The sequence below is a fragment of the Leuciscus leuciscus genome (assembly GCF_965113295.1).
Source record: "Leuciscus leuciscus genome assembly, chromosome: 20".
Classification (NCBI taxonomy): domain Eukaryota; kingdom Metazoa; phylum Chordata; class Actinopteri; order Cypriniformes; family Leuciscidae; genus Leuciscus; species Leuciscus leuciscus.
The window spans coordinates 2172146-2183058 of record NC_138744.1 but is presented as its reverse complement, the minus strand read 5'-3'; the positions used below and the strand labels follow the sequence as shown (position 1 = coordinate 2183058).

Below are 10913 nucleotides of genomic sequence, written 5' to 3'. Positions count from 1 at the left end.
ATCCATTGCGAGGACTTCCAGTGGGGCTGAAACATTAGTACATGTCATTGGGGCTCGAATTTTAGGGAAAACATCCTTTGCAAGAGTGCATCTCTTGCACTCATGAATCCAACTTTGAACATCCTTAACCATTGTTGGCCAGTAATAGCTTCTCCTCATGCGCTCCAGTGTGCTTCTTTCTCCAAAATGGCCACAATGATCATGCTGACTCTCATACACCTTGAAACGCAGGGATTCCGGAACCACCAATTGACAAATTTCTTCTCCGTCTCGAGGATCAAGGATGGTTCGGAACAGCAATCCTTTTTTAAGCTTGAGTCGTATGAACTGTCTAGCAAGTTTTTTCGATTCCACATTCATGTCTCGCTGCTCGACCGGACTCGGATTCTTGTTGGTAAGTACAGCGCGGTAGATAGGTGCTATATTAAGGTCAACCTTTTGTTGCTCTTCTATCTCACTCCAGCTATGTCCAGGAACTTTCCTTGTCACTGACACCTGTACTGATGCTTGTACTTTCTGCTGATTTTTAGAGACTGGCCATAAGCATGTGCGCACTTCCGCCGAGTTCATCTTAATGAAGTCTTTAGCAGAGTCCTCCTGTTCTGGCTCCTCAACTGATGGGATCCTTGACAACGCATCAGCGTTTGTGTTTTGTCGTCCTGGCTTGTAGTAGACTTCAAAATCAAACTCTGCTAACTGAGCCATCCACCGTTGTTCAACAGCACCTAAATTTGCCGTTTCCAGATAGCGTAAAGGGTTATGATCGGTGACCACAGAGAACTTTGAGTAGATCAAATATTCTTTAAACTTTTCAGTCACCGCCCATTTTAGGGCAAGCATCTCAAGCTTGAAAGCACTGTAATTCTGATCGTTCTTTTCTGATCCACGAAGGCCTCGACTCGCATATGCGATCACACGCTCAACTTCTCCTTGTCGTTGACTCAATACAGCCCCAAGACCATGCAGGCTTCCGTCAGTTGTGAGTACGAAAGGCTTGCCGAAATCTGGGTATGCGAGGACTGGTGAGCACATTAAGCACTGCTTGAGTTTGTCAAGTGCAGTCTGGCACTCAGGTGTCCAGTTAAAAGGTTCCATCATTTTCCCTTTTACTCCCTTACCAACCAGAGCATGAAGTGGCCGGGCCAACTGAGCAAAACCAGGCACAAACCTCCTGTAATAACTCATGAATCCCAGGACTTGTCTCAACTCCCTGACATTCGTGGGTACAGGCCATGTTTCCAATGCCTGAGTTTTCTCTCCATCCACCTGTATTCCCTTGGAGGAAATTAAGTGACCCAGGAATTTCACTTCGGGTTTCAACAGGAAGCACTTGCTGGGTTTTAGCTTCAGTCCATGTTGTCTCAATCGGTTGAACACGATTTCAAGTCTTTGACAGTGGCTATCAAAGTCCTTTGAAAATACAATAATGTCATCAAGATAGATGAGTAATAAGTCAAACGTCAGATCACCGAGCACCACTCCCATCAGACGTTGAAAGGTTGCAGGAGCGTTGCAAAGTCCGAATGGCATCCTGGTCCATTCAAATAGACCAAAAGGAGTGGTGACAGCGGTCTTATCTCGGTCCTCCTTACTCATGGCCACCTGAAAATAGCCTGAAGTTAAGTCAAGCGTTGAGAACAGCTGCGCATTTCCCAAGGCATCAAGTGACTCCTCAACGCGTGGTAGGGGATAAGCATCCTTGCAGGTCACTTTATTCAGCCTTCTGTAATCACAGCAAAACCTCACGCTGCCATCCTTCTTGATCACAATTACAGCTGGAGAAGCCCATGGACTGCAGCTTTCTCTAAGTATACCTTGAGATACCAAATCTCGAACATGTTTTTTCACTTCCTGAAATACCTGGGGTGGAATTCTGCGATGTCTTTGCTTAATGGGAGGAGCATCTCCTGTAGGGATGTTGTGTGTGACAGCTGTCGTATAACCAAAGTCACATTCGTTCTTAGAAAACACGTCACTGTGCTTTGCCAGTAGGTCTCTGAGTTTTTCACGCTGAGTTTCTGTGAGGTCTTCAAAATTAGTTTGAACTGCAACAGGCAACTGCTCTGTGGTGCTTTTCTCCACTTTTACCTGATGTTGCTGCACAGCCTTAACATGCAGAGCACCCTCTTTCTCCTCAAACTCAACAAGCACTTTTGGGACGACCTCCTGTGGCTTACACAGTGCTGCTATCCTACAGCGTGGCATGAGTTTTACAGCTCTCTCACTAGAATTCAACACTCTGACTGGGACTTTACCATCAGCTGCCTTGGCGAGCACATTAGCAATCAAAACACTCTTGGGTAAGCTAACTTCTGATGAGGCCTCGATCAACACTTGGCAGCTTACTTTCGGTGGTATTCTACAGCGACCTTCCAAAACACGCTCACTGAATGGAGGGATAGTGATTGCTTGCTTCCCAGCAACTTTCACAAAACCAATCTGATCTCCACAGCCCAAAGCCTCACTCTGCATCTGAATGTTAGCCAACACTCGCTGAACTTTTGCCTCCCCGACACCATGGCTATGCCGGTCCATCTTCTTCATACCTCCAGTGGCCATGAATAGATCTTTGAGGTCACTCAACACATTCATCCCAACAATGCCGGGTAATCCTTTCAACTCTGTTCCATTGGGGTTGTTCTCTCTGATCACAAACACACACTTTCCGTGCAACATCTTACCCATACACTCAATGTCTGCTTCCAGACATCCTATAATGGGAATATCTAGTCCATTTGCCGCTGTGAGTCGGACCCAATTGGCAGATGACAGCACAACTTCTCCAAAGTGAGCTTTAAAATGAGACTCCGTGATAGTAGTCACCTCTGACCCGGTGTCCAAGAGGCAAACAGTCCTAATACCAGCAATTATCAGGTCGATGGTAAGACAGTCACCGAAAGCACTTTCACAGAGGGCCTTGGAAACATTTTCTGCATCACAGTCTGCAGTATGACTTCTGATAACAGATGGACCTGGACTCTCTAGCACCGAAGGAACTTGATCCGCTGCCTTTACCATCTCCACTTTGTGTTTCAGAGGTTGCACTCCACTTGAGTTCTCTCTGCTCTGATTACAGCGTCGGCTAGTGTGCCCTGGCTTACCACACGTATAGCAGATGTATCTTCCTTCACTGTCTTTTAAAGGTTCACTTTTAGTTTTGCCCTCTTTTTCTACAGGTTTCACTTTCTCTTTGTTATTCACCATCTGAAAGAGCTCTTCTTGTCTGGCAGCTATCCGTTGAATAGCTTCATGAAGCTTCTCCAGAGTGAGAGGAGCTGAGGAGCTATCTGTCACAGTGGTAGCCTGGACGACACCTCGTGAACGAGTACTGCTTCTCAAATTGCATGGAACTTGCACCTCCTCTTCTTCCGACCAAGTAATCGCTTCCTGCATAAGCTGAATAAATGTCAGGTCCTTCTCAGCTTTGACTCTCCTCTTCATCTCACGTCGTAGCGAGTCATCCTTGAGACCTAACACAAGCTGTTCTTTCAGTACACCATCAGCATCAGGAACTCTAGACGGCTCCCGGTTCTGGATGATACTCAGCTTCTCCTGCAAGTCATAAGCGTAAGAGCGGATGGTTTCTCCAGGCATTTGTTTGCGGTCATAAAACTCTTTCAGTCTGCTGCCAATGGGAAGTTTGTCCCCATAAGTCTGATCCAAAGCATCAAAAATCTCATCAACTGATTTCTCTTTTCCATTAAGCATAAACTTAACTGTCATTTTAGCTTCGTCTTTGAGGTACTGCTTAACAAACTCAATTTTGTCTTCTTCAGGAATTTTCATTACTTTAAAAGCGGACTTCATTGAGTTTATCCAATCCTCTATACTTGATTCACCAGGCTTGGAACGGCATCCGCTGAAGTCTGGAAGTTTACGGTCTCTTGGAATGTAAACAGTAGACGGCACTCTCTGAGCCACTGCCTGTTGATCGATAACAGCTTTAGCCAGTGAAAGCGCTTCTCTCTGTTCGGCTCTGGCCTGTACCAACATATCCGCCTGTTCACCGAACCTCCTTTCCATCTCATCAAACTGTCTTTTTAATTCTTCCAGTTCAGCCATAGCATTGACTCAAAGACCAGGAACTTACACTTAATTAATACTCGCTAGTTTATCCTGTTCGTGACGCCAGTATGTGGCGGAGGGAAATATGCCACCGCCTTGTGGGGGAAATATTCAGCCCTATACTGAGGAAGACTGAGTGAGCAACAGGATCCTAGTCCCCCCACCCAATGCTTTTAGTCTTTGTAGAACTGCTTGTTGTGTGTGGTGTCTATCGTGTTGCAATGTGTAATGCTCAAGAATCGGCGAGGTGGGCTTCAGGATTTACTCAATACACGGCAGCCACCTGAAGTGTGTGTACATGTAGAAAACTAAGGAGTTAAACCTCGTTGACTGCAAAACCCACCCTCCCCGGATCTAACAGGATAGGTAAGACGCCCCCACTCCTTAGCATAGGTGACTCAAAATTAGCATAAGCAGTTTTAGCTTAACAAACAAAAATAACATTTATTTTTACTGCATGAATTGAAATGATTCTGTTTTCTTTGTTTTCACAGGAAGTGTAAAACAATTTCAAATGCAGACCAATCAAAGTGAAATAAAGATGTGGAAAATAATAAAGAGAGGAAAAATCAACAAATGTTTCAGTTCAATCTCAACAAAATAAAAATCAGTTTCACTTTTAGTAAGTAGACTGAAACGTTTCACAGTTCACTTCAGTTAACTCAACCTTTCAAATAAAGTTCACTTGATTCACTTAAAGTTCACTTCAATCCGATTCAAAAATCCAAGATCCGATTCAAAAATCCAGGAAAAGAAAGGAAAAAGTTATACTCAGTCCATTTATGAGTTCACGGCCAAAAAGTTCAGTTTATGTGCAAAAAATAAAGTCTATGAATCCCTTTTCAGGAAAATTCACTGATCACAGATCCAGCAAAAATAACTGCACGATTGAACAGTTCAGTTCTGATGACTCACTGACAGAAAATTATAGTTTGCTTACCAGTGTTCAGTAGGAAAAGAGGAAAAGAATGTATATCACCACTCTTGGTTCGTGGATGAGGTGCTGAATGATGACCAACGGATGGCAGGGTACTGTCTCTTCACTCATTGACCCTCAGCGATTGTCCTCGCGATCCTGACGACGGCAGCTTGATTCAACGAGGCCGCAATCCCAGCTGATTGAGACGCAATGAGAAGACGAACAACACACGACCCTATCCGACAACAAAGCAAACGTTTCTCTTCACACGATCAGCAGCATTCACTGTTTCAAGTTCGTTTGAACAAATGAAACAAAAACTGTTTTAAACAAATAAAACACGGGAGTATTTAACTCGTACGCGACTGAAACTTTACCGAAACTAACAGGTCTTTTGCCCAGCTTCACGCACGAAAACGGCAGAAAACTTGTTTTAACACTCACTTCAACAACCTTGTTCACATAAACAAACACTCAAAGGCAACGTCATGCAGCTCTTATGTATGTTGCGGGTCTAAACTCGACTTTTTATCGTGACTGACTACCCGAGATCGACACTCATTTTTCAGCTTGCCGCTGCTCTTTTCTACTCTCTTCACGTGCGACTCGTCACAACCCAAAATGGCGGCGCCCATGTCAAACGTCAAAATAAAAGTCTTCACAATTTTAATCACAAATTTGTAGATCCCCTACACCTGTTTATATATAGCACTCAGTTTGTTCAGTTCTTTGTCTTGCATTGCACAATGTGTTCTCCATTGTAGATTATCTCCATTGTTTTGTGTTTATTAAAAGAAGTACTGCTATGGATTCATCTTCACTTCATTTGGTGGCTCATTTGTGACTCATTAATTCTTAGTGTACAATTCCACTTGACGCTCATGCTTGACACCACTTCTCATAGCAGATATTCATCTCACATAAGTGAATAGCTGACAGTTCTTCTTTTTCATGAAGCCATTTCTACAGACTCTGATGTACCAAGCCTGACAAGCCTATATTACACATGCAATTGGACTGCTATTTAATTGTCTTTGAAGGCAGAAGTAAACATTTCTGAGGGAATGATTCTTCTATGGCATCGATGTTAAAATCCCCTTTTAGTAGATTGAATGCATGCAGGTAAGGTGGGACGCTTTTTGTTAAACGTGTCATTTAGATATACAGTACCTAGATGTTTTTTTCTTTTTATTACTTTTGTTAACTTTAAGGTCCGACTTTAATATTTCATTTTGAATACAGTTGATATGTGTTATTTGCAAGGTATATACCAATAAACATTTTGAGACCATGCACTCCAGACAAATTTCTTTTCAGGTAATGTGACCCATCCCTAATTTATCAAAAAATTATCCTGGATCTTAAAAACACATGATTTATTAACTCATCACACAAACATATTCCACAGCATATTTAACAGACCCAAAAGCACATAGATAGCCTATGATGAGTAATACTCATCAGTTCACTCAATGCATGTGTAAAGTTCAAAACAACTAGAACATATCTCATGTTGACATGAAATTGGATGAAATTTGAATATCAGATATCTTAATGAACTCTACAACATATTACAAATGGAACTACAACACATGCAACAACAAATAGGCTAACAAAAATTCAATAAGAGGAACATTTAAAATGGTAACCATATTGTAAAACTTTTTTTCTGTCTGTTTTCTCTAAACACTGTAAATCAACTTAAATTGTGTCCATATTTTAAAGCGTTATATAGCGGCATCTACATTTTAATAATAATAATAATAATTTGTTACATTTATATAGTGCTTTTCTGGGTCCTCAAAGCGCTTTACAAGGAAGGGGGAATATCCTCAACCACCACCAATGTGCAGCATCCACCTGGATGATGCGACGGCAGCCATATTGGGCCAGAACGCCCACCACACACACCAGCTTAATGGTGGACAGAAGACAGTGATGAAGCCAATCAGTACATGGGGATGATTAGGAGGCCATGATGGACAGAGGCCAAGGGGCAAATTTGTCCAGGATGCCGGGGTTACACCCCTACTCTTTTTCAAAGGACATCCTGGGATTTTTAATGACCACAGAGAGTCAGGACCTCGGTTTAACGTCTCATTGGAAGGATGGTGCTCTTTGACAGTATAGTGTCCCGATCACTACACTGGGGCGTTAGGTCCCACATAGACCAAGGGTGAGCACCCCCTGCTGGCCTCACTAACACCTCTTCCAGCAGCAACGTGGTTTTCTCAGGTCGTCTCCCATCCAGGTGCTGACCAGGCTTGCTAACCTCTTACAATGACAAAGGTGTAGGTTGATGACACATAAGCGGAATTATGGAACTTGTCGTCATGCCGAAGGATCTAATAATGTTTATGGATGAGTGAATACATTTATGTTTTTAACATGACTGTGGTATGAAGCAGGTCGCGATTGCTAATGAGAGACAGATATCAGCGCCACATGCGAGTCCCGCGGACATGAAGGATTAAGGACATTTCAATCTACCGATCTACCCGCAAGTGCTGAATTAATACTCACACATACCCCTTTTCCACCAGCATGAACCGGGTGCCAGTTCAGAGCCAGAGCTATTGCCAGTCCGGAGTTGGTTCGACTGACGAGCTCTCTAAGATCCGGTTTGCCTTTCCACAAGGCCAGAGAGGTAGCCTGGAAATCCAGACCTAAATATAAAAGATTAATGGTCTGGCGTCGACTAATGAAACTCGGCCAGCTCGAGGGGTGGCACCAAGCATGCATTTGAAGATCTCACTGCACGTAATTGGATAACACTACGACCAATCACAACAATAAACCCCATACGCTTAGCTACCAGCGGAGCTAACTGGTAGATTAGACTCTTACCGTATCCGGTCGGCAAAACAGCAAAAACGTCCTTCTTGCAAAGGAACGACTCGAGCGGCGTCTTCTGTTCCTGTTTTAGATAAAAAGCCAAGTCTAACTCGTTCATTGTAGCGGCCAAAGCCGTTTCAAACAACTGGTGTTCATCCATAGCCATCTTGCAATGTTTACTAATGACTTCGACGTCACAGTGCTGTCGTCTTCTGTTTAGCTCGCCTCTGGCCCGCCTATATCAGATAACCCCATGTGACTGGTGCAGCTCAGATCGAGGGGCATATTTAATGAGCATCATTACTCAACACCAGAGTAACTCGCTGAGCAAATTCAACTTGTGCTCTCGCGAGAATTCTGGATTACCAAGGTACCAGAGAGCCACCACAGAGCCAGATCTTACGTCACTGGATACATCTCATGTTGCCCAGCAACGCTAGCGTGGCAGCGCCAAACACAAACACGCCAGGCTTGTTCGAGATGGTTCGGCTTCTCGCAGACCGATCGGCTCATGACATCAAAGCACTGCGAAAGCGATCCAAAAGCACAAGGAGTCGTATGCTCTCCAAACACTCCCGCAGCTCCGGTCGGTCCGTGCCGCTCCGATGCATCTCGAACGAGCCTTCCATCAACAATGGAGGTCGTTGCGTTACTATTGATGCTCATGGCTTTGCGAACCTACATCGGCATCCAAACACGGCGAATCCAACGTGTTCGTGCAGCTCGCCGTAACTTGCATAGGTGGAGATTACAATCAAGCTGCTATTAGCTCGATTAGCTGCTATTTGAAAAATGGCGGTCACAAGTTTCTGTTCGTCTTGTTGGTCACGGTAACCCCGCCCCCAGCCCCTGACGCAAGCGGTTCTTACTTCTAGACCAGCAATGTTTTTTGGTGCTACTTAAGAACCACTTTTCCTGGTTCAGAGCTGGTGCTTTGGGTGTCGAAAAACAAAGAACCGATTTGAAACTAGGCTCTAGCTCCGAACCAGCACCAGCACTGCCTTGGTGGGAAAGGGTTAACAAGTCAGTTTATTTGGCGAATTAAACTTGTGAGGTAACGCAGCACTGTTTCACTTGGTCTATCACACTAAACTGCATTTGAGTGTGTTGAAAGTTATAATGTTATTCTATGTGTTTGTTTGTCTGTATGAGACTAGCAGTAAGCTAGATGAACATTAGAATAACATACCGATCATATTCTAACATTTCATCATGTTGAGCTATATAACATTGATTAGTTTTATTTACATTTGCTCACCTGTCTAATAAAGTACATGCAAGACGTCTCGGTCGAGTCGAAGTTTGTCACGGACGTGGAGCTCTCGGCATCTCCAAAACACCACGCCGATATTGATCCTCGTTTTAGTTCTCCTTTTGTCCCAAAGTCTGCTTGCCATGGTCCATAATGTTTGAACGAAACAACTCCATGAGCGTGCTGCTAGACGTAACGCAGTTGTCGCCATGGTTACTATGGCAGTACGAGCGGAAACCAGTGATAACGCGGATATTACGTCATTATTTAAAATTGGAATTTCTCTGAAATTAAAAATCTTTGGGAACTTTTGGGATACTGAAAGTACACAACTGCAGGAAATATATATATATATCACACTTTGCAAGTGATTTTTGGTTATTTTATTACAAAAATCGTACATATTGTAGCTTTAAACACCTTACAAGAAAACCAACACGTTTTTAAATCTTTTTTTTTTGCATTTTGATTCCGTGTTAACTGTAGCAACAAACTGTCAGAATAATATACCCATTTGTTGACATTTAGCGAGAAACCTTATAATTTAGAAAATAAAATCTTATGTCTACCTTCAACAATAAGGGTGTCCTCCCTTGAGATGTAGCCACACCCTCCAGTGTCATATTGCATCAACCAAAACCATTTTATCATTTAAAGAAATAGTGTATCTTTAATTAAAGGCCATTGTCATGCTCTTAAAGGGTTAACCCATTGAGCACAGTAAATCAAACTAAACGGCCCACTTCGCCTGCATTCACCCTACATTTATTTTTAAGAGTGCATTTACTATTGGAAGCTATGGCCAAAAAGCCTCTGAAAAGAGCAAGAAAAAAAAACATGGGAATGTTCAGGTTATGAAATATACTTTAATGTAGGACACATACAAAGAATACACAAGGAAAATCATGATTATCCTATTTGAGTCTGCCCTCCCACCATATCCGACTCCCTCATCTTTGACTCTCAGTGCCTTCCTCCACATGGTTTCTTGGGGAACGGTCCGGTCTTCTCCCACAGACTTGGAGTAGTAATACCAATCACACCGAGAGCAATTATCTCTCCAGCATTCCCACTGAGTTTACTCTCCTCATCTGAACCCATTCCCAGATCATCCTCCTTCTCATGAACCACCACCGCACGTCCCAGAATGGAATAAGGCCCAAAGAGCTTGGCGTCTGGAAGCGTCAGGAACTGCCTTATAACTCCTCGCTCGGAAGCAAAGTTGCCCAGGTCTCCAGGATGATGAGGGTGGTCAACGCCGTTTGGATTATAATGAGGACCAACAGTGATGCAGCCTTGACTGAGGTCTCCATACTGATGGATGTGCATGGCACGCTCTTGACGATCGGTGGCAGGCAAACCACGGAGGTTGATTTTCACTTCTAAATCTCCATTGGGGAAGAGCTGCTTGAAGAGGATTTGCCCAAAGATCTTTGGCTGGTTACGTGGCAAATTGGGGCTGGGAGTTACTTCACAAGTGGCATAGATTGTGTTGTCGAACTCCACGACTTCCGGCTGTGGAGCTTCAGGCAAACAAGCTGGATATTTGGAGAACTCTCCTCCTTGTATATGCAGCGCCAGCAATATCAGAGGGAATATTAGGATGATTTTCTCCATGTTGATCTTTAAAGCCTACAATGAAGAGTGGATTCAGTCAAATCATGCCGTTTGGTTTAAGGATGTAATATTTTTGATAAAAGGTCAAAGCTTTGTTGCAGCGAGCTTTGAGAATGGAAGTTGCATTAGGTAAAATAGCACAACCAGATTAGTTTGAAAACATTACATTCTTGCACTTAAGTATATTTTTTATAGCTTTATTTTCAATAATATGTACTTCTTTTT

The 10913-nt window shown here is 43.3% G+C and overlaps 1 protein-coding gene across 1 annotated transcript; it reads right to left on the bottom strand.

The window, feature by feature from the left end:
• Positions 1–10034: 10034 nt before the first annotated feature.
• LOC309484560 (extracellular superoxide dismutase [Cu-Zn]-like) lies at positions 10035–10698 on the bottom strand (the record flags this gene model as incomplete). The annotated part of the gene is made up of 1 exon (XM_082150886.1): positions 10035–10698. Exon 1 carries the CDS (start codon positions 10686–10688, stop codon positions 10035–10037), a length of 654 nt encoding a protein of 217 aa, XP_082007012.1. The 5' UTR covers positions 10689–10698.
• Between the last annotated feature and the right edge of the window lie 215 nt (positions 10699–10913).